The following is a 25150-nucleotide window of genomic DNA, read 5'->3' as shown; positions in this document are numbered from 1 at the left end:
TGGTTATCCTATGATTGTCTTGTGCTAACATGTCTTGTCGGGTCATGATGGATTTCGTTCATGGGGTTAGAAGCAGATAGCCATTTTGAAAGCCAATAAGAGGGCGACTATTTACTGACTTACTTACTTAGTCCTCTTCATCCCGAGTGGGACATGACTCATATACAAAGAATAGGCCTTGATATTTTGTCCACGTTATTAGTATTGAGTGGAGGGATCAAACACGACACTAAAGCTTTGTACAATGGCGTTGTCATTTTTGCATGACAGTTTTTCAGTAGATAACATAACTGTCACGAATAGTGATAAAAGGGCTGAATTAATTGCGTTCCATTGTCTGACCGGTATCTGCATTTCCAGATGGTGATGGATTGGCAGCACAAGGATGTCAAGTTGGAGAAACAAAATTGAATCGCCAACCTTGGGGGAAGAAACTCTAGTTTAATGAGCTGTCTTAAACTGCCACCTGCTGTTCAAAACCAAGGCAGCAGAAATGGAACTATCCATGTGGCTCTAAGCTGGACTTCTCTTTAACGTCCTCTGTTGGTGACTTCTATACACAACCATGGACATGGTAATGAAACTATTCTTGGTATCAATTTGTTGTTAACACTGCCCACATAGAAGTTTGTGATCTACCAGTATTGATCAACTTGCTCACAGAGCCTCTTAATCTGACCCAGAATTTCCTGGCACCACTACAGTAATGGGTTCTATCTGGATTTGTAATACTTTACATTATGTGTCGCCGGTGTGGCCTCATTTTGCTACTTCTTATGAAATTAAGGTCTCATGCTCTGTTGGCCCAGTAAGTCTTATTGATAGGAAGGAAATATTATGTAATAAGAGGTAATAAGAGGATGTCATATACTAGTGATAGTCCTATCACAGTAGCCTCTCTGTTGTACTTTATACTGCATCATGACCTTTATTTAGCAATCAAACCATTACTTTTTGATTTGTTGTTATTGTTCCTTTTTAAAGTAATCTTTAAAGGTTTACAGGGAGGCTGGACCAGTAAAGGGAATCCGTTTTTGCGTCATTGTTATGGCTTCTTGTATTTCAGTCTCAGTGTCTCCTAGGAGCTAATAGTCGACTGATGAGCTTTGGAGAGATTTAGGATTTAGAGCGTATTAGAAAGGGAGCGAGAAGGAGGGCTGGAGGGAGATAGAGAGAGCATGGAAGGGAGTGAGAGAAAGAGGGAGAGAGAGAGAGAGAGAGCGAAAGAGAGAGAAAAAGAGGCAGAAGGGCGGGGTGGGGGAGGGATTGTGTGAGACAGAACTAGAAGGAGAAAGACAAGAGAGAATTAAAAAACAGAGGCAGGGAGTGAGTGGTACAGAGAAGAGAGACAGTGTCTACTGTGTGTGAGACAGAGGGAAATAAAGACAGAGAGGGAGAGAGGGAGAGAGAACGCAAGCGCAGTGACTGAAGACAGGGCACGCCTGGCCTGAAGCAGGGCTGCTGCTCTCTCATTACTTAGTCAAACACACACACTCACACACACACACACACATACATACACATACAGTATCGGCAGAGGAAGGAAGCCAGAGAGCCGGGATAAAATCCCAGGGAGACAGTAGTGAGCGCCTGCCGACCTGCAGCCATGGCCGACGTGGGTGAGTAGAAAAACCCTTTCTGAAAACCTCCGTTACAGCGTGTGCATGCCAATGAGTGAGTGTAGCAGTGGAGGCATTGCCAATATTTGGAGCAGGGGATGTACAGTACAGTGGGAATCAAKAAGGATGTAGCTCAGATTCCAAGAGACAATCAGCCTGTCTGTTTTAGTTCCCTGTCTTGTGTTTAAAGGTCATAGTAATATGGGCTGACATTACAGGCCCAGGTAAACATTGTGGGACAGAGACAGGGCACAGCGGGATGTCTCTGAAGCAACCCTGGAAGACAGGGAGAGGAGGGGAGAAAGAGAGAGAGATGGGAGGGCTGGAGATACCTAAAGGAAGCACCTCGTTTGTGGTATGTCAGTGGTAATAATGACCATGGGGGGGTCCCTATATCTATCTCAGTGGAACAGATTAACTCTGCTGTACGCAGCATTTCCCTAGACGCTCTCACACATATGCACACACGCACTCATGCACACACACACTGAATGACAAGCGGAAACTGTGAAATTGGGATCTGTGTGGTACTTGACTCTGTGTATTTACTAGGTATCGCTGTAACGATACCAGTATCGTCATGTTTTTTTCCATGGCAAAAATAAAAACACGAAGCAGACCAAAGTCTTTGGTCCTTTAAGAACCTGCTGTATGTCAAATATTGTGTGCTCTAGCTTGGAAATTAAATAAATGGGACTCTGGATGATTGTTTCCAACATTAGGGCTGTTTTACGAAATAAGTTTAGTTTCCTTGCCACGATAATGACGAGTATTGCGATTCTGGTATCGTCCCGGGCCTATATATAACCCTGATAGCCCCCTACTGTAGGTTCTATTTTCCCACTGCTTACCAGGGATTAGCCAAGGTGATTACTCTCTGTCTGTGGCTCTGCTTAGAAAGTATGTGTTGACGACACAGCACAGAGGACAGCTAACTGTCACACCCACACATTGACTAAGCTCTGCTTTACTCTCTCTTTCTCTCTGCGCTCAAGTCAACGGTTCTCTGCTCTTTTTTTGTTCATATCGCTTTATTTTCAGATAGGTTCAATGAGGTTGTAAAGTAATTTAAGGCCAAGATTATAGTGATCAATAAGATACTTGGCTCCTTACACAATCAAATATTTTAATATATATAAGTAATGTATATACTGTATGATAACTCTTTCATTTGTCTATATGGAGGGAGACCAATGGAGAGCCTGAACGGGGAGACCGCCCCCCAAACACGCATGCACTCACACACYCACACAGTGTCCCCTGTCACAACAACATCATCAAGCAGGAAAGTGTGGGATGTGACAAGACAGCGTCACGCACCAAGCAYTCCGATATTTGCTAGCTGGAGGGGACAGAGGCATGTTACGGAAATGATGTACGCACACACATTCCCCACCTCTCTCCCTTCTACTCCTAGCCTCTGGCATGGGGGATACCATTGCCAGCCACCCCTTCGCTGTCTCTGATGTATAATCCATGATGCAACTTGACCTCTTTGCCTGTGTATTCATATATTCATATCACTCTGGTCCTATACTCTATGTGCCAATGTATTTGGCTTGGATTAATTGCACCAACATTGACAAGTGCAATACATTTGACATGTATGTGCATTGGCAAGCCACTATGAAATTGAAAGATCCTGAAGGTTCATGAGGAGTTGCAGTGTGGATGTGTATACATGGATGTACGGTTACCAGCATGTATTATTTGTACAGGAATATTTTGTTGTATATGTGACCAAGGTAGTTGTTCTACAGGAGGATATGACTAATACATGATGTGTGTGTGTGTGTGTGTGTGTGTGTGTGTGTGTGTGTGTGTGTGTTGTGTGTTGTGTGTGTTGTGTGTGTGTGTGTGTGTGTGTGGTGCTTGTTGTGTGCTTGTGCGTGTGTGCACTTGGTGCATGTGTGTATGTGTGTGTTGTGTCTGTAGTTGTTGCAGACTCCTGACTGAGGCACTGAATGCCATCAGTGTGAGCACCGAGTTGATAGAGCAGGAGCTAAGCTCATCTGGACACCTGCTGGCTGTACTACTGGAGAGAGTGAGTCTACACACACTCTACAGTAGGCTTAGGGTTAACCCTAACCCTAACCCTGCTGGCTGTGCTACTGGAGAAGAGTGAGTCTACACACACATTTGCAGTAGACACTGACCTCTGATTCATCAATCTCACTCCTGCCCGTTCCCATCAGTCAGATTTTATGGCATTGCTTTGGCCATGGCAAGCAAGGCCATAGCTTCTAGAAACTACAGTAGCAATGCGGATCTATCGTCTCAGCTTAAATTATCTCAACGTTATTCATCAGGTTGTTTTGGAATCTGTTCTTCCCCCCTTTTTTGAGTTACTGGGTTGAGGCGCAAAGTTTCTCTTTTATTCAGATTTTGGATGCCTGTCGTGGTCTTAGCCCAAATCTTCAGCTTTTAAAAGACTGCTTCAATGTGAGAGTGTTGCAGGAGTGTTCAGAACACCTCTGCTGTTTCTCCTCTGTATCCAACCTGGACTCAGGGGTAGACTTAACATAGTAAACATAAATCCAGGACACTCCATTTCGTATGATATGTTACGTTTTGTATGTTACGTTTCGTATGGTATGTATTAATTTGTGGATATCCATCATCAATTTCCTATGATGTGTTATAAATTACAATTCGTATGATATGTTACAAATTGCAATTCGTACAATATGTAATGAATAAAAATGTGTACACTATGTTAAGAATTTGCTAAATGTATATGTTATGAATTCCAATTTGTTGTAACTAACGTGACTAACACTAACGTTAGCTAGGTGGCTAGGTGACTAACACTAACGTTAGCTAGGTGGCAAACGTTAGCTAGGGGTTAACGTTAAATTAAAGTGGAAGGTTAGGATTAGTGGAAGGGTTAGTTAACATGCTAATTAGTTGCCAAGTAGCTAAAAAGTAGCAAGTAGATGCAAAGTTGATAATTAGCTAAAATGCTAAAGTTGTCCGTGATGAGATTCGAACATGCAACCTTTGTGTTGATAGATGTTTGCATTATACACCTACCCATCCACCACAACCAACCACCCTACTTTCTTTTTTGCCTTAAGTAACCTTTGGTCTTATGTAACCATACCAAACATAACATATCATACTAACTTGAGTGTCCCGAATGTACTTTTACTATGTTACGTCTAGTCTATGAGACCAGGCTAAAATATCACAGTGCTGTGGGGGGGGGGGGGGGTCAGGACAGTTCAGGTGATAGGGACAGTTCAGGTTATTCTCCAGCTCTCTCTCTCTCTCTGCTCCAGCAAATATCCAGTTTATCTGAGGTTGCACTGTGCACGGGCAGCTAAATTTGGTTCCCCTCAAAAACGGGCAAGGGGACGTTACCATAGCAGCGCAGCGTAGCCTGACAACCTGACCTGCCTCCTTGGCTGTTGTGTCATTCTTTGAAAGGGGAAATGCTAATATCAGGTCTTCCTCTGTGTCTATTGCACGTTGCTGCTTTAATGACAATGAATCTGCCTCCCAAGCTCAACAGAGGAGGATTCTATTTTAGTTTCTCTCTCTGGTCTCCTGACATTACAGAGGGGTTAGAGTCACTGTTAATCGGAAACAGGAGTAGAAAGAGGAAGGCCTAAGACAACCTCTGCACCCAGTGATCCTGATCAATCTCAACACAGAGAAGATTGACAGGAAATTGAATTATATCTACTGCTGGGACACTTACAGTACATTAGCAAGAGTTTTGTGTCAGAACTAATTTCTGGTTAACAATTAGCAAGTTGTCTATAGGTCAATAAAGATATTTATGTTACTATGGAGCCAATGGTAATTTTCCATCCTCAGTTATATTCCATTCTATTCTATATCCATGCCCATGGGTAGTTGCCATATAAGTATGTGTTATCTGTCCCCAGAGAAGGGTGCCGCAGTGGAGATTGCCTCCAGTGGTATCGTTCCCATCCTGGCCCAGTCCCTCAGGAAGAAGAGTCTCCTCACCAACCAGGTGGCACTGGTGGTGGCAGAAATGGCCAGGGAAGGTGAGATTAGATGCCCCCTTACTACTGTAGACAAAGGGACAGGGGGTATGGGGCATGAATACCAATCTGCAACCTGGACTCAGGGGTAAACGTAACATAGTAAACGGAAATCCAGAAAACTCGAATTAGTATGATACTGTATATTAGGTTTGGTATGGTATGCATTTTTGTCGATGTCCATCATCCATTTCGTATGATATGTTACGTATTACAATTCATATGATATGATACAAACTGCAATTTGTACAATAGTTACGAATTTGCAATACGTATGATATGTTACAAATTCCAATTTGTTGTGGCTAACATTAGCTAGGTGGCTAACGCTAACGTTAGGGGTTAGGGTTAAGGTTAGAGTTGGGAGTTAGGTTAAAGGGTTAAGGTTAGGCTTAGTTAACATGCTAAGTAGCTAAAATGCTAAAGTTGTCCGTGATGAGATTAGAAGACGCAACCTTCGGGTTGCTAGACGTTTGCGTTATACACCCACCCCGACCAACAACGCTACTTTAGTTTTTGCCTTAAGTAACCTTCTGTTTTATGTAACCATACCAAACGTAACATATCATACTAATTTTAGTGTCACAGATTTTCATTTACTATGTTACGTCTAGTCTGAGACCAGCCTGAAATCTGAGTTTAATGTAGAGAACCAAGGCCTTAATCACTACTACTCTGACTCATACTGTGTTAGAAAGACTCACTGATTAAAATAAAATAAGTTGATTTTGCTATGGATGTTGACACATTTGATGTTGACACATTCTAACTTTATGTAGATGATACTGGATCGATGCATAATATCTGTTACTGATGTGGCCTGTCCTTCTTTCACTATACATTGTTATTTATTCTATGCATTATTCTGTGCTATGCTTAAAGCACCTCTGCCACTCAGTTATTTGCATTCAGTACTAACCACCCCCTAAACCAAAAACGAGGGGGTGGTTTTGGTTATCACTKATTGACAGCGCTTAGAGTACTTTTCATTTACATCTGCCAAAATCCAGTCCAATGCCATAGGCTCACTGTGGGTAGAATCAGAGATTGATGCAATTCTGTCCCTGTGTTAAAGCGGCCGTGAGGGACACGTGCATTGAGGCGGGGCTAGTGAAGGTTCTGGTGCCCCTGCTGAACAGTGCAGATGAGGAACTGTTGCTCCACACTGGAAGAGCCATCGGACGCATCTGCTTCGACAACAGTGAGTGGGACTGACTCTAGCAGGCCGGGGCCTTCCCACAGGGAATCAGGCTCTACCTGCAGTGACAGGATGAATTTTACCCTATTAAATTCATCTGCAATCTTAGCACGCAATGCTTGTCCTGGTGAATTCCGTGTGTGTGGATGTGTGTGCCTCCACCTCTCTATTTCTATTTATCTCAGTCTCAATCCATTAGACTTTCCCTCCTTCTTTCCCTTCCTGTATTCTCTCTCCTCCTCCCTCTCTCAGCGGCCCAGCAGGATCAGCTGGTGCAGAGTGGGGTGATCCCCAGGCTGGTGGCCATCATGAGGGAGTATCCAGAGAATGACCCACTGGTCAACGTGTGTCTGCTGGCCCTSTGTAACCTGGCCGACATGGGTGAGGACCACCAGAGGAACTTTAGAGGGTCACAGAGACGAGGAATGACTCATTTGTTTTGGAGACTGTACACTGTATACTGACTTGAACCAGTTGATATTGTGTTCCTCACATCTTATCTGTGAATGAGAATTGTTTCATAACAGAAAGACCTGGTTAGATAAAGGTTTAGACAAAAACGTTTGGCCTCTGATCCCTGCAGACACGGCGCGGGAGGCGCTGGTAGAGGTGGGCGTGGCAGAGGTGCTGACAGCCCAGCTGAAACGGGCTCCTGACGCAGAGAGAAGACACATCATACTGGAGGTTCTGGGATCACTGGGAGAGAGTGGTGAGTCTGGACAAGGGCCTGAAATATAATTTATACAGAGACACGTGAGATGAAATAGGCTGTATGGGGTTTATGCTTTTCACATGAAGGGTTGAAAGAATGTGTGCTCAGACTAACACACCCCTCCTGTGCTGCTGTTGTCAGACGTGCTAAAGCTGCAGTTTGTGGAGTCGGGGGTGCCTAAGGCTCTGTCTGAGATGATTCGAGGTCTACAGGGTGGCTCTGATCCCCATGATCTCTGCAGCATCAAGATCGGCTCCAACCTCATCGTGTCTCTCCTGCTGGGAGGTAAGGAACTCAACCTGACCTGAAGGCACCAGAACCCCTTTACTATCCTCCCCTTCAACCTAACCCTCTGTGTCCATGCCTCACTCACACAACCACACCATTTCACTGTCTATCAGCTCACATCTCTCACGACTCAGAATATGACCCAGATGCAGACACAGGAGGCGGATGGTTTAGTTCTCAAAATATTTATTATGACAAAGGGGCAGGCAAAAGGGCAAGCAGAGATTCGTAGTCCAAAGCAGAGTCAAAAAGGGACAGAGCGGCAGGCAGGCTCAGGGTCAGGGCAGGCAGAAAGGTCAGAACCAGGAAAACTATAAAACAAGAACAAGAGAGAAGGTAACATACGGAAAACATGCTGGGACATTTGAAGAGACAAGACAAGACGAACTGGAAACAGGAGACAAAGGGCTGTGAGACAAAGGTTTAATCTTAGACCCATGGAAAGTGGGATGTATACAGAGGGTACGGGGCAACAGAAGACAAACAGCAGAGGGAAAAGTTTTCCAGACTCCACCCGTAGGGGCAATCACGGGACGACAGCCATACCCTCTGTCTGGGCCGATAGCGGTGAGCTGGGGTCCGGTGGCAATCCTCCTGTCGCCGATACCTAGAGGTGGTCTTACGAAGAGTGGACCAGGCTCTCTTCCAGGTACACGGACAGCTGACCTCTTTCTCACGGAAGAGCACGGGCGGGTAGCCCAAGGAATGCTCGAAGGGCGAGAGTCCAGTGGCCGAGCAGGGAAGGGAGTTGCGGGTGTACTCCAGGTGGTGGGGTTGGCAGAGACGAGGCAGGGAAGAGTAGTCTCCAGGTACTGATTGGCTCGCTCCGATTGGCCGTTGGACTGAGGATAAAARCCGGAGGACAGGCTGGCCGATGACCCAATGAGGGTGCAGAATGCCTTCCAGAACCTGGACGAGAACTTAGGACCCCGATCGGAGACAATGTCGWCCGGAAGTCTATGGATCCGGGAAGACATGCTGCACCATAAGCTTGGCCGTCTCCTTGGCTGAGGGTAACTTGGGAAGGGGAATCAAATGTGCAGTTTTGGAAAACCTATCTACCACAGTGGGGTTGCCATCTGACGGAGGGAGACCGGTGACAAAGTCCAGGGATATATGGGACCAGGGGCAATGAGGAACAGGYAGTGGTTGAAGGAGGCCAGCRAGAGCTTGCTGGGGAGTCTTGTTCTGTGCGCACACAGTGCAGGCGGCGACGAATACAGAGATGTCCGGAACCATGATGGGCCACCAAAAACGTTGGCGGATGAAAGCCAGGGTCCGACTTGAGCCGGGATGACAGGTGAGTTTAGAGGAATGGGCCTGTCATGCCAAATAATGTCCCCCGGCCAAAAAGTGTCCCCCTCTGCGTCACAWTGGGATTCAATAAACGTCCGTTGCTATATCAACATTGTGATGACCTAATGACAGACGATGGTCCCAAGGTCATTTGGAGAGGTAAATTGAAGAGGTACATTTTGATAAGCTCAGCATAACTACCATTTCTTGCTTTCGCAAATGTCAACCAAAGCTTAACATACTTTGTCTATTGGGCTTCACCGAAGTGTAGTGCATCAGTGCTTTCAGTGYTCGACTGTCCAAWSGGAAAAGATTATTGGCTTCCACCGAGATATCCCTAGGAAGACAAAGAMAAAAAGATCAGTGTTAGGGAAACTTAAACTAGCTTCGGGTTATTTTGTGTGCAAATGCAAATAGTTATTATCTGCAATTTTTTATATTCACCTTAACAGATGGTGTGACCAGCTAGGACCGAAAAAGCAGCGAGGTTTCCTAGGTCTCGCCTTCCTTTCGTACCTTCTTCCAAACCAAGTAATTCGCCCGGTTGTCGTAGCACTTGGTCCCCTTCTTGATTCTGCTTCTGTAGCACTCCTTCTGTTTATCCTGCGCCATGTCGATGWTAACAGGAATAAATGCAATTATATTTCATATTACAAATACATTTCTTACATATCTCTTGGAGGGCCAGAAAWTAAATCAACAGCGGACAATCATTTTTACCTGGTCAAGAACCTCCACATCCTTCTCAGTCCGTGCCTGAAGGTGGTCCTCGAAGGCGTTCTGATCTGTTTCGACAACTTCCACTACATCAAGTGGGGTTTCAGTGATCTTAAAGTACGTTATACAAAAATAGCAATAGACAAACACAAATTTGAAAGACTAAGTATATGCAATAATTGTATATACAATTGCATTGTTTACCTCAGTCAACAGCTGCAGCTCTCGTCCGTACTCGGTGTAGGCCTGTGTGCTGCTGTTGTGTGCAAAGAGAATTACCTTCAGGTTGTTCTCCCACCTTTCTCCCACCAAGGGACTTGCCCATGGCAGTCTTAAGGGTCTGGTTGGTCCATTCACCAAACCTGGAGGAGGGGGTAGGAAAGTGATATCTATTGWCAATGTAAGATATTAAAATATGTTTGATTATGTACCATGGAAAAACAAAAACAAATTGTAAAAAATAAATAAAACAAACCATTAGTGGCAGAATACAACCAATAACATCCGTACCTTGTTCCAGTGTTCATGACCTCGGTCACTCAAGATGACCTCAGGAGAAKCGTGGGTGTTGAAGATGTCCTTCATCGCCTTGGAGGTGGCCTCGCCAGTCTCGTTCTTGATGGGTATCATACCAAACTAAAATCTATTTTTGGTTACAAACACCCTTTTTAATCGGTTACAGAAGGGAATTTAGAGTTAAGCGCGTACTCTTCCTTTACTGACCTTAATGGGTATTGCCTCCACCCACTTGGTAAAGTGATCATTCGCCGTCAGACACCAGCTGTGGCCATTTCCTGGATTTCGTGAAGGGTCCGATGAGGTCCACCCCAAACATTTAAAGTGTTAGAGAGACGATTACTTTATTCTTACCTGTATCTGTGTCATACAGTATGCAGATTTTCATATTTGTAAGGATACTGAGACACACATACACACATTCTATAATACTGAACTCTGCTGTGGTCAAATAAAGAAACCAATACAAAACAACTTATCAGAACAAGATTTGAATTGGGACGCTTACCGATCAAGTGCCATGATGAAACAACTTTGATGGGCTTCAACTCCGGCGCCACAGTCTTCACCCTCTCAAACTTCTGTCAGGCTAGACAGGGTACTAACCTTTAAGCATAAAGTGACAATTTGAAACATTGCGTGCTCTCTGATGACATTAATTGAAGTCATGATAATTTCAGATATAATAGAATGTGATTGATAAACAAAAGGTTATTTCACTTGCCCAGCTGTCCACCTCCTTGGCAATTCCCCGTCAGAAAAAACGTAGATTGATTTAGGCAGTCAAATAAAATTTAATTTTATTGGTCACATACACATGGTTAGCAGATGTTAATACACACAAATCTAAAGGGGTAAATGAGAGTATGTACATAAGAGTATGTACATAAGTATATGGATGAGCGATGGCCCGAGCGACATAAGCAAGGTGCAATAGATGGTATAAAATACAGTATGTACTGTACATGTMTAATGCCCGGGGTGTAGTGGAGGAAGAAGTCAGACGCAGGAGACAGAGAGTTCAGAGTAGCGCTACTCCTTTATTCACCACACAGGTGAAAACGACGCCACTCAAAACAACACAGTGGAACTAAACAGTCCCGAAAATAACTCACGTACACGAACAACCGTGTACTCGTGTACAGGCGTGTACACGAGTACACATAAAACAATCCCGCACACCCAGCAGGCGGGCCGGCTGGATAATAAAGCCCAACTAATTAACCTAACTAAAAACAGGTGTAACTAATAAACAGACAAGGAGGGGGAGGAAAAGATCAGTGGCAGCTAGTAGGCCGGRGACGACGACCGCCGAGCGCCACCCGAACAGGAAGGGGAGCCACCTTCGGTAGGAGTCGTGACAACTTGTYATATGAGTAATGTAAGATATGTAAACATTATTAAAGTGGCATTATTTAAAGTGACATTGTTTAAAGTGACGAGTGATCAATTTATTAAAGTGGCCAGTGATTGGGTCTCAATGTAGGCAGCAGCCTCTCTGAGTTAGTGATTGCTGTTTAGCAGTATGATGGCCTTGAGATAGAAGCTGTTTTTGTCTGTGATGTGTACTCATAAGAACTTAAAACTTTCCACCTTCTCCACTGCTGTCCCATCGATGTGGATAGGGGGGTGCTCCCTCTGCTGTTTCCTGATGTCCACAATCATCTCCTTTGTTTTGTTGTCGTTGAGTGAGAGGTTGTTTTCCTGACACCACACTCCGAGTGCCCTCACCTCCTCCCTGTAGGCTGTCTCATCGTTGTTGGTAATCAAGCCCACTACTGTTGTGTCGTCTGCAAACTTGATGATTGAGTTGGAGGCGTGCATGGCCATGCGGTCGTGGGTGAACAGGGAGTACAGGAGAGGGCTGAGAACYCACCCTTGTGGGGCCCCAGTGTTAAGGGTCAGCAAAGTGGTGATGTTGTTTCCTACCTTCACCACCTGGGGGCGGCCCGTCAGAAAGTCCAGGACCCAATTGCACAGGGCGAGGTTGAGACCCAGGGCCTCCAGCTTGATGATGAGCTTGGAGGGTAGTATGGTGTTGAATGCTGAGCTYTAGTCAATGAACAGCYTTCTTACATAGGTATTATTTTTGTCCAGATGGGATAGAGCAGTGTGCAGTGTGATGGCGATTGCGTCGTCTGTGGACCTGTTGGGGCGGTATGCAAACTGAGATGGGTCTAGGGTGGCCGGTAAGGTGTAGGTGATATGATCCTTGACTAGCCTCTCAAAGCACTTCATGATGACAGAAGTGAGTGCTATGGGGCGGTAGTCATTTTGTTCTGTTATCTTTGCCTTCTTGGGTACATGAACAATGGTAGCCATCTTGAAGCATGTGGGGACAACAGACTGGGATAGGGGGTGATTGAATATGTCCGTAAACACACCAGCCATCTGCTCTGTGCATGCTCTGAGGACGCAGCTAGGGATGCTGACTGGGCCAGCAGCCCTTCGAGGGTTAACACATTTAAATGTTTTACTCATGTCGGCCACGGAGAAGGAGGGGGGTGGGGCGCAGTCCGTGTTAGCGAGCCGCGACGGTGGCACTGTATAATCCTCAAAGCAGGCAAAGAAGATGTTTAGTTTGTCTGGAAGCGTGACGTCAGTGTCCGTGACGTGGCTGGTTTTCTTTTTGTAGTCTGAGATTTCCTGTAGACCCTGCCGCATACGTCTCGTGTCTGAGCCATTGAATTGCGACTCCACCTTGTCCGTGTACCGGCATTTTGCTTGTTTGATTGCCTTGCGGAGGGAATAACTACACTGTTGATATTCAGCCATATTTCCAGACCTCTTTCCATGGTTCTCGCTTTCAGTTTTGCGCGAATGCCACCATCCATCCACGGTTTCTGGTTAGGGTAGGTTTTAATAGTCACAGTGGGTACAACATCTCCAAGGCACTTCTTTATAAACTCACTCACCGAGTCAGCGTATAGGTCGATGTTGCACTTCACTCACGCACTTCACTCCGAAATGGCCAGCATCAATCTCGGTTAGCATGGCCTCTTTCTCCACTTTAGTAAAAAATCACCCACCTGTGTGGCTGGCCATCCTTCCCCCGTAGGTACATTTGATTGCCTAACAAGTTGGAGGAGAAGAGTTGCTGAAATACTGACCTGAAGTTTAAGTACATTTTCACTGCTGTCTTTCTCTCTCTGTTTCTCTCTTTCCATCTCTCTTTCCATCTCTCTCTCTGTCCGTCTTCCACTCTCTTCCCACCTCTCTCTCCCTTTCATCCTTTCTTTCTAACTTTCTTCCTTTCTCTTTTGCGCCTCTTGTGAGATCAGTGGTGCCTTCATTGTACTTCGCCTGGTTGGAAAGATAACATAACATCTCTTTGAGGGATGCCATTGAAGTGCAAGCTACATACAATTTTTTTATTTTTTTTTATTTTTTTTATTTAAACTTTATTTAACTAGGCAAGTCAGTTAAGAACAAATTGTTATTTACAATGATGGCCTACCAAAAGGAAAAAGGCAGGGACGGGGGCTCGGATTAAAAATGAAAAAGTTACAAAATATAAATATAGGACAAAACACACATCACAACAAGAGAGACAACACAACACTATACAAAGAGAGACCTAAAACAACAACATAGCAAGGCAGCAACACATGACAACACAGCATGGTAGCAACACAACATGACAACAACATGGTAGCAACAAACAGAAAGCTACAATAACAGTTACTGTAGCTGGCTAGCTGACTAGGCAGGCTGAGGTAAATAAGTACAGTAGCTAGCAACATCAATCTAAAAACAGCTTAAATTATTTCTTCCTATTTAACAATATTTTCTTATATAAAGACAAATATATGGTAAYGAAAGAGTGTTCTCTTTCCAGTCTTTTTGGTCCTCTGAAGCAGCATGTAGTCAGCAGGTTGTCACAGTCAAAACCATCGTTCTTGGAAAGATATTATGAGGTAATAATTTTGCGCTGACTGAGCGAGCGCTTATGAGGTGAAATAGAACTAGAACTGCTCGCCTCCTCCTTCCTTCGCGACCACTACGAGGTAAAATAGAGCCAACCAACCAGCATAGCAACGGACGCTTTGATTCATTACGTAATCCGGTCAGAATTTTGCAATTTCTAGCAACAGCCCTAGCAACAGAAGCTAGAAATCATTGAATCCTATTGTGATGCAGGGGGGGACACTTTTTGTCAGGGGGACACTATTTGTTATGACAGGCCTATTCCAGGACCGGGGACCAGGCCGAATCAGGAACGAACATCCGGTTAGGCAATGGTAAAATTTTATTGAGTGAATAACAGACTCCAACGAGCCTGCCTTGAGTTGAGGCGCTCGGCGGTGSCGAGATATTACACATTTTTATGGCAAGTCCACACTAAGAATGGATGTTCCGCTCCTTCAAGCTAGTGCCTCCAATCCTCCAGCATGGAATTGAGACAATGGGAGATGAAATGAGCTTTTGGTCCTGGACTGAACGCTGGGACAGGACGGCCCCCACTCCAATGTCCGAGGCGTCAACCTCCACCACGAACTGACGATGGTCCGGATGGATGAGGATGGGGGCTGTGCTTCAGATCAAGAAATGCCTGGTCAGCAACTGGGGAGAGGTGAGTGCAGAGAGGAGGGAGGCCAGGGTGCTGTAGCCCCGAATAAAGCTGCGGTATAATTTTTTTACAGAAATGTCATTAAGGCCCCGGTAGCTGATACACCGGCGCAGGGTTTTGTCCTTCTTTTCTACAAAGAAAAACCCTGCGCCGGCAGGGGAGGCAGAAGGACACATGATCCCGGCAGTTAGAGAGTCCTCAATGTATACATACCTCCATGGTCTTGGTCTCTGGGCTGCCCCCGAGGTGGTGTGGTGCCCGGGAGGAGGTCAATAGCGCAATCGTAGGGTCGATGCAGAGGAAGGGATGTGGCGCGAGCCTTGTTATAAACCTCCCGGAGGTCCTGGTACTCAGCAGGAATGGCGTAGAGATCCAAAGCTTTTCCCAAGCACGTCCTTAAGTGTGCAATGTGTGTGGCAAAACGGGCTCCGGTAGCCCAGTCAATCAGGGGGTTGTGTCTCTGGAGCCATGAAAATCCCAAAACGACAGGTGTATGAGGAGATCCAATTAGTAGAAACTGTARGGACTCTCTGTGATTACCCGACACTCACAGGTTAATGGAAACCGTACTGTCTGTGACCCTGCCAATGGTGCGTCCGTCCTAAGCTCTGGCGTCCTTGGGAATGGAGAGGAGTTGAGTAGAGATACCCAGCTCAGATACCAGGGTAGCGTCCATGAAGCTCTCGTCAGCCCCAGAGTCAATGAGCACCCGGAGAGATTTTGACCTGTCACCCCACAGCAGGATAGCGCGGAGAGGACTATGGGTAATGGGAGTTTAGAGACTCCCTGTATGGCCCACCAGCATACCCGTACCTACTGAGGAGCCTGGTCTTTTACTGGACAGGTGGATATGTTATGTCCTGTGGTACCACAACACAGGCAACTGTTGCAGSGCAGCCTACGTAAACATTCTCTAGGAGACAATCTAGCCCTGTCCAGTTGCATGGGCTCAGGAGGAGACGAGATACCAGTCCCCGATGATCCCAGAGGGGGCTCGGGTGATTTCGGATTTTCTCGGGGATGCCGGCATCGGGGACTTCCGGGGTTCTTCGGAGGCGAGGGAGAAACTGTGGACGAGCGAGTATGGCTGAGAACAGACCCCCTCCTCCTCCTGCGTTCCCGTAGGCGCCCATCGATCCTTATCATCAAGGCTATGAGGGAGTCGAGGTCCCTGGGTAATGACGGAAGGTGTTGAACAGGGACTCCGGGTTCCAGGCACTCTTGGCGGCCAGCGTGTAAAAGTCTACCACACTGCGGTAGTCTTGACGCAGACAAAGTAGCAAAGTACTAAAGTAGCGAAGTACCATCAGCGTTATAAGATACGCTGTCTTCGACCAAGCTGAAGGAAACGAAGAGGGCTGTAGCTCAAAGATGAGGGAGCACTGGGAGAGAAACTCCCAGCAGGTTCCAGGATCTCCAGAATAGCGCTCCGGAGGACATAAGCGGGGTTCTCGGGAAGCCGGGGTAGGCTGGGGAGAAGCATCGCTAGTAGTGAAGTTACTGAGGTCATGACGTTCCTTCAAGGAGGTTCTGAAGTAGCTCCTCATGGTGGGTCCTTGCAGGGAGACAGCGTTGTGGAGCTGGTCTGTTTGCTCGGTCAGTCATGGCCAGTTCGTACTATCACACCACAGGATATGACCCAGATGCAGACATTGGAGGCGGATGGTTCGGTTCTCAAAATATTTATTATGACAAAAGGGCAGGCAAAAGGGCAGGTCATGGGCAGACAGAGGTTCGTAGTCCAAGGCAGAGTCAAAAAGGGACAGAACAGCAGGCAGGCTCATGGTCAGGGCAGGCAGAAAGGTCGAACCGGGAAGACTAGAAAACAAGAACTAGAGAGAAGGTAACGTGTGGAAAATACGCTGGGACGACTTAATGAGACAAGACGAACTGGCAACAGACAAACAGAAAACGCAGGTATGAAAAATAGGAGGCACCTGGTGGGGGGTGGCGACAAGCACAAGACAGGTGAAACAGATCAGGGTGTGACAACATTACTAAATTTGATTGATGTTTGATTCCGAATGTAATTGAGCAAAGATACTCTGACTATGAATCACATTTTTACTAATAAACATCAGGCCATGCGATGTTTTGATTATGATAATACATGTTTATATATACAGTACCAGTCAAAAGTTTGGACACACCTACTCATTCAAGGGTTTTTCTTTACTTTTACTATTTTCTACATTGTAGAATAATAGTGTTAAACAAATTAAAATATATTTTATATTTGAGATTCTTCAAAGTAGCCACCGTTTGCCTTGACAGCGTTGCACACTCTTGGCATTTCTCAACCAGCTTCATGAGTTAGTCACCTGGAATGCGTTTCAATTAACAGGTGTGCCTTGTTAAAAGTTAATTAATGCGTCTGAGCCAATCAGTTGTGTTGTGACAAGATAGGGGTGGTATAAAGAAGATAGCCCTATTTGGTAAAAGACCAAGTCCATATTATGGCAAGAACAGCTCAAACAAGCAAAGAGAAACGACAGTCCATCATTGCTTTAAGACATGAAGGTCTTAAAGCAATGTCCATCAAGTGCTATGATGAAACTGGCTCTCATGAGGACCTCTGCTGCAGAGGATAAGTTTKTTAGAGTTATCAGCCTCCGAGATTGCAGCCCAAATAAAAGCTTCACAGAGTTCAAGTAACAGACACATCTCAACATCTGTTCAGAGGAGACTGCGTGGATCAGGCATTCATGGTTGAATTGCTGCAAATAAATCCCTACTAAAGGACACCAATAATAAGAAGAGATTTTCTTGGGCCAAGAAACACAAGCAATGGACATTTGACCGGTTGAAATCTGTCCTTTGTTCTGATGTGTCCAAATTTGAGATTTTTGTTTCCAACCGCCGTGTCTTTGTGAGACGCAGAGTAGGTGAACGGATGATCTSTGTGTGTGTGGTTCCCACTGTGAAGCATGGAGGAGGAGGTGTGATGGTGTGGMGGTGCTTTGCTGGTGACACTGTCTGTGATTTACTTAGAATTCAAGGCACACTTAACCAGCATGGCTGCCACAGCATTCTGCAGCGATACGCCATCCCATCTGGTTTGGGATGGCACCATCTTAGTGGGACTATCATTGGTTTTACCAACAGGACAATGACCCAACACACCTCCAGGCTGTGTAAGGGCAATTTGACCAAGAAGGAGAATGATGGAGTGCTGCATCAGATGACCTGACCTCCACAATCACCTGACCTCAGCCTAGTTGAGATGGTTTGGAATGAGTTGGACCGCAGACTGAAGGAAAAGCAGCCAACAAGTGATCAGCATACGTGGGAACTCCTTCAAGACTGTTGGAAAAGTATTCCAGGTGAAGCTGGTTGAGAGAATGCCAAGAGTATGCAAAGCTGTCATCAAGGCAAAGGGTGGCTACTTTGAAGAATCACAAATATAAKAAATATTTTGATTTGGTTACTACATTATTCCATGTGTTTTTTCATAGTTTTGATGTCTTCAGTATTATTCTACAATGTAGAAAATAGTAAAAAATAAAGAAAAACTCTTGAATGTGTAGGTGTGTCCAAACTTTTGACTGGTACTGTACACACATATATATAAACACATATCATCATAATCAACACATCGCATGAGCTGATTTTTATGAGTAAAAATGTGATGATTTCTATCTGTTTCTATTTATTTGATAAATAGACTCATATCTCCCTCACTAACTTTAAGCGCCGCTGTCAGAGCAGCTCACAGGACACTGCACCTGTACATAGCTCATCTGTAAATAGCCCATCCAACTACCTCATCCCCATACTGTTATTTCTTTTTTTTTGCTCCTTTGCACCCCAGTATCTCTACTTGCACGTTCATCTTCTGCACATCTTTCACTCRAGTGTTTAAATTGCTAAATTGTAATTATTTCGCCACCATGCCRTATTTATTGCCTTACCTCCCTTATCTTACTTCATTTGCACACACTGTACATATACTTTTTTCTATTGTGTTATTGACTGTATGTTTGTTTATTCCATGTGTAACTCTGTGTTGTTGTTTGTGTCGCACTGCTTTGCTTTATCTTGGCCAGGTCGCAGTTGTAAATGAGAACTTGTTCTCAACTAGCCTACCTGGTTAAATAAAGGTGAAATAAATAAAATTAAAATTAAAAATGAAATATTGATCACAAAAAAATTATGGTTGGTGGTTGACTAGTCTGATGTGCTGCCTTTCCCTGTGTGCTGTGTTTTGGTGCATTAGATGAGTCCATGCAGAAGTGTTTCGGCGAGGGCACAGGAGTGGTGTACCAGGACGTGCTCTCCTGGCTGCAGTCCTCCAACACTCAGCTGCAGCTGTCTGGAGCCCTGGCCATCGCCAATTTTGCCAGGAACGGTAAGATGGCAAAATGCCTTCAGATTGACACATCTGCATTGCCTGCTTTGGTTTTGACATGAGAATGGATTCTCCCCAGTCTCTGATGTTCTAAGCCCCTGTCTATCTTCATATTTGATTACCTTATCGCCTCTTTCTCTCTCTGTATCTTTTCTCTGTCTCTTCTCATCAATTACTGTCTCTTCTCTACCCTGTCTCTATCGCCCTTCCTCTCTCAACCTTCTCAGACAGTAACTGTGTGAAGATGTTGGAGCTGGGGGTGGTTCCACATATCCTGACCCTGCTAGAGCAGCATGTGGACGAAGGCGACGTGTCCGTCCAGCATGCCGGACTGAGCGCTCTCAGAAACCTGGCCATCCCAGGTGCATAGTAGGATGAATAACCACATACACACATGCATGCGTGCACACACACACACACACACACACACACACACACTGTTTTATCTAGTGGAAATTGCACTCATTTCACACTGACCCCACCGACCCGACTGACCCCACCACTGAATTACAAACTGACACCGTGAAATGAATCACTAATGGTATTCTCTTGTAAGCTGTTCTCAGGACTGTCAGCTCTGACCTTTCTGATCCCTCTTCTCCCTGGTGTTTCAGCCACTAATAAGGTGAGGATGCTGAAGGACGGGGTGACAGAGAGAATCAGGACCTTGCTGCGCTCTGACATGCCCCCAGTGCAGTTCAAACTGTTGGGCACCCTGCGCATGATGGTGGATGGCCAAGGTGAGTGGGAAAGGTGTATGGTGGAGGAGGGGTGTGTGCTCAGTGTAGATGTGTGGGTTATACTGTATCTGATTAAGCTAAAATCATAAAGGCAAAATGCATTTAGCTGGGACAGAGGTAATTGTACAGTAGCAGCCAAACATATTGGGACCCTTGCACTTTTCTTTTAAAAAATCCCTATTTCTTTTAAAATATGTAGAAACTTGAGGAAAAATACTTTTGGTCTCCACACATTGTTATTATATTTTCAACATTGCACAACCYATTTATTTTCGGGAAACTTAAAGGTGCTACACAATGGATTTGCACAAATCTTTGCATTTTAATTTCAGAAAATGTTGATAATATCTGCCACTAACAGTGGAATGATAATGTTTCAGAGTATTATTTACCTGCCAGTGTTGTGATTGGCTGTGATATTTGCCTATTGATTTTTCCCGCCCTTGTGGCATCTGTTGATAAACTGGGAAAACTGTTCTGACTTTCTGGCTGTTTCATCTAGTGGAAATTGCACTCATTTCCTGGCTGTAAAATTCTTCAGTTTATGTGAGAAAACAATAGTGTAGGGAGTCATTGTACCGTCTAAGTCGCTGTGAAATATATTTTCAATAACAAAAAATATAGTTTTTACAGCTGTTTGAAGCTGTAAAAACTCTACTTTTTGTTATTTAAAATATATTTCACAGTGATTTAGATGGTACAATGATATGTTATGGACATTTTCTGAAATTACGATGCTAAAATTCTACAAAAAAATCCTATGTGTAGCACCGTTACTTTTACAATTTTAATTCCGAAAATAAAAACAAATGGCATTGACAAACTGATTGGCACCCYGAGCTAGTACTTGGTTGCACAGCCTTTGGCCAAGATAACTGCAGACAAACGCTTCTTGTAGCCATCAATGAGCTTGCTGCACCTTTCTACTGGCAATTTGCCCCACTCTTCAACTGCAAACTGCTCCAATTCTTTAAAGTTTGAGGTGTGCCWTCCACCAACTGTTTTCAGATCTCTCCATAGGTTTTCGATGGGATTCAGATCTGGATTCATCGTTGGCCACTCCAGAACTGTGCAACGTTTCATCTTGAACAATATCTGGATGATTTTTTTAACGTGTGTTTTGGGATTCTTCTCCTGCTGGAAGACCCACAACCCTCAAGAGACACAGTTTTTGGACACTGGGTTGAARGCTGCACTCCAAGACACCTTTGTAATATGCAGATTTCACGATGTCTTGCACACATTCAAGGCCCGTAGTGCCAGAGCTAGCAAAGCAACCACACAGCATTATCAAACCTCAAGGACAGACCTTTTTCAATTTCAAAGTATTTTTTGAACAAGTAGGGAATTGTGTAAGAAACGTGCAAGTGTGCAAATACACTTGGCTGCAACTGTATGTGGTGGGAGTCATTTTATTTGTGATAAATGTGTGAAACAGGGCTGTTGTTCCCACAACCAACCACCTGTAATTGATAGTTAATTCAGCTCCATTAGATGTTGTAATGTTATACTATGTCCAACGGCACTGTTGGAATCACAGCCTATTTACACTGTCTGTGGGAGTTCTCAGCCCCAAACAATAGAGTAAATACCAAGCCGCCACAGGCACTGCTATGACCTGTCACGGTAAATTGCAGGGTACTGTGGCTCCCCTTGCTTACTGGAGTCTACTGAGGTAATACACTAGTCTAAAGGGAATCACCACTCTTGAGTCTGCTTTCTCACTCCTGCTCTCTTTGCTCACCAGCCCACCTCAATCTTGACTCTCCGTTTCTTTGCCCGTCTCTGTGGTTCTCTTTCTAACTTCTTCAATCCCCTGTTCCTTGACACTTCTAATGTCCTCACCCTCTCTGATCCTTTCTGTTGTTAATTTTCCTCCCTTCTCTTTTTGTCTCTCTCCTCTATATCCCTCTCTTTCAATCATCCCTTTCTACCCAACATATTTCTCTCATCTCTACTCTCTCCCTTCACTCAATCTCTCACACCCTCTCTCTATCTCCTACTCTCTCTTCCTCCGCTCCTTCCTTTCGACCTCTGTCAGAGGAGGCAGCTACAGTGCTGGGCAAAGATGAGGTTCTGTTGGCGAGGGTCATGGAGTGGTGTGAGGCAAGGGACCATGCAGGGGTCAGGGGAGAGGCAAACCGCCTCCTGGCTGCCCTTATTAGACACAGTCGTGCTCCGGTGAGACACACACACATGCGCGTGCACACACACACAGACCCACGCACGCACACACACCATACATACAGTACGTAAACCCCATCGCTTCTAGAGGCTGATTCTCTTCCTCCTGACTTTGACAGGAAGTCATCAACGCTGTAACCAAAGCAGATGGGGTGCGTCACCTCATCTCCATGGCAACCAGTGAACACGTCATCATGCAGAATGAAGCCCTGGTTGCCCTGGCGATTGCATCTGCCATTGACATTGGTGAGGGATTCTACTATCCTTTGAGAGCATTCAGAGGGGAAGACCAATACATCTAAAGCTACCATTTGGACTAGCATAATATAACTAGATACAGGTTTACTGACAGTAACCAGAACTAATACACTGAGTATACAAAACATGAAGACATAGACTGACCAGGTGAATCCAGGTGTAAGCTATGATCCTTTATTGATGTCACTTGTTAAATCCACTTCAATCAGTGTAGATGAAGGGGAGGAGACAGGTTAAAGAAGGATTTCTAAGCCTTGAGACAATTGGAGACATGGATTGTGTATATGTGCCATTCAGAGGGTGAATGGCAAGACAGAAGTTTAAGTGCCTTTGAACGGGGTAGGTAGTAAGTGCCAGGCGCACCGGTTGTGTCAAGAACTGCAATGCTGCTGGGTTTTTCACGCTCAACAGTTTCCTGTGTGTATCAAGAATGGTCTACCACAAAATAATTCAGCCAACTTGACACAACCTTGTCGAGTCCCCTGCCCGACGAATTGAGGCTGTTCTGAGGCGAAAGGGAGGTGTTCTGAGGGCAATATTAGGAAGGTGTTCTAAAGTTTGGTATAACGTGTATATTTGTAATAATGTCAGTATATATTATATAGTATGTAATATATACTGCTAATGTAATATATCAGCTCATATTTTACAATGGTGAATTACTGTAAGCTTATTTAGTTTATACTAATTCCCCGCATACCAATGTACTATACCGTAATGTACTTACTGTAAATGAGAGACTAACACACACTCTTTGTGTGTGTGTGCGTGTGTGTCCTGCTGTTCTACAGACTCCATGCAGAATCATTCCAGGAGGCAGAGCTCTTGCCTACACTGCAGAAGATGCTGGAAGACCCAGTGGGGGCAGTGGAGGTCAGTTCAGCGCCTAGGCCTCATCTGTAGCCTGGCAACTCCAGTAGGTACCCCCCACACACACATCACACACACACACACACACACACACACACACACACACACACACCACACACACACACACACACACACACACACACCACACACACACACACAACCCCATCCCACACAACACACACACACACACACACACACACACACACATGTCCTCTCTCTACTTCTTTCTCACTCTCTCAGGCATGATGAAGGAAGAAATGGAATCTCTTAACCTGAAGGAGACGCTCAACAAGCTCTCTGGTCACTCCAGCACCAAGCTAGCCACACAGGCCGACACAGTGCTGGCCATGCTCTCTGAAACCAGCTAGACTGTCCTGACCGGACCACTGCCCTGGTCAATGTGATCATAGACTCTCCGCACCACGTGCCACCACAATCACCCCTACTACCGTGACCACACCATCCTACCCATCAACCGCACTTCACCAGAGAACAACCCATCCCTCGCTCTGAAAGGGGAAAAGAGGTGGAGGGTTTGAAAAGACGCACATATTGACAGTCTTCCAAAGCTGGGTTTTCATTCACCTGGCCTATGGAGAACACAGTTGGACAGAGATATGCTAGGACTGACCAACCCAATCTGACAGAGAGGTAACAAGGTGATAGCCGATGTTCGAAGCACAAGCTGAATGAGCCAACCCATGTAAAACGCACACGAAGCACAACATCCCCGGTTCACTCATCATGACCATCTGTAGAAAGAGTGTTTACTGTATGTGTGAAATAGCTATTCTAATCAGTACACCAATCAGTTGAATGTGCACTATGTAGATTTCCTGTAGGGACCAGTGTATATTGTCAAAGGAAAATGTTTGTGTATGTATGCGCCATAGAGTTAATGATGGCTACTATTTCATAGCATCTAATGTGTTTCCTCAATGGAAAACATAAAACTAACATCTGACACTGTTTATTAATGTGATGTTCTATCTATGCTCCGTATTGACCAATGTATATGGATGTAAATGTTCCAAGAATATGACCATGCCTGTCTCTTCTCTGTGGATCCCGTTTAGTGAGATCCTCTTGGCAATATCTACAGTGTACAGGACAAGAAAAGCATTCAAAGTCAATATCTCAATCAGGATCTTTTACCAAAGTACATTCTAATTGTTAAAACTGTGCGTAAGGAAGTAAGAAATCTAATCTGATTAACAATTGTTTGGAGTTTATTCCAAAGTATTCTTTGATTGTCATCCAGGTACTGGAAGATAACAGTAACTGTAGACCTAAGAGGTTTTTATCCCATGTTGTCAGAGGGAATATCTCCAGACATTTATCCCAAAAATAACATCTAGCTCAGTCCTAGTTATCTAAGAGCCCAGGTGGGTGGGCACTGGGCAGGGTAATCATTACAGAGCTGTGAGAGTGTCAGGCAGCTTTCCCACTGGGTGCCAGCTCCAACATTCTGATTAAAAGAGATCAATATGTTGTGAGAATGCTGGGGCAGCAAAGGGCTCGTGATGAAGGGAGCTTTAATGTTGCACTCAGAGCCCTGATTCATCCAACTCCTTTTCAGACCAATTTGTTAAGGTGTCTAGAGCCCAACGGAGACTGGATGGCTATTTCAAAAGCATTTATATCGTGAATATCAACTGAAAACAGCACTCCGTCCCTCTGTCTGTCCTTAATAGTACCTAATAGGCTACTCAATGGGAGCTGAGTTGTTGTTATTGAATTTATCTTTGAAATATAACTATTTTGGTGTTTTAAAAAGGGTGGCTTACAGAAACAACTGGAAATAAAAAATATATAAATGGC

General features: G+C 44.9%; 1 protein-coding gene across 1 annotated transcript; it reads left to right on the top strand.

Annotated features, from left to right (window-relative positions):
• Positions 1 to 1606: 1606 nt before the first annotated feature.
• LOC111977918 (rap1 GTPase-GDP dissociation stimulator 1) lies at positions 1607 to 25150 on the top strand. Its single transcript, XM_070448696.1, has 14 exons — positions 1607 to 1619; positions 3690 to 3740; positions 5513 to 5635; positions 6708 to 6833; positions 7083 to 7211; positions 7414 to 7539; positions 7684 to 7827; positions 19146 to 19277; positions 19505 to 19639; positions 19892 to 20017; positions 22059 to 22198; positions 22321 to 22447; positions 23251 to 23375; positions 23570 to 25150. Exons 1-14 carry the CDS (start codon positions 1607 to 1609, stop codon positions 23573 to 23575), a joined length of 1503 nt encoding a protein of 500 aa, XP_070304797.1. The 3' UTR covers positions 23576 to 25150.

Source organism: Salvelinus sp. IW2-2015, linkage group LG18 (assembly GCF_002910315.2).
Source record: "Salvelinus sp. IW2-2015 linkage group LG18, ASM291031v2, whole genome shotgun sequence".
Taxonomy (NCBI): Eukaryota; Metazoa; Chordata; class Actinopteri; order Salmoniformes; family Salmonidae; genus Salvelinus; species Salvelinus sp. IW2-2015.
The sequence above is the reverse complement of the archived record's forward strand: the minus strand, read 5'-3'. Positions and strand labels throughout refer to the sequence as shown.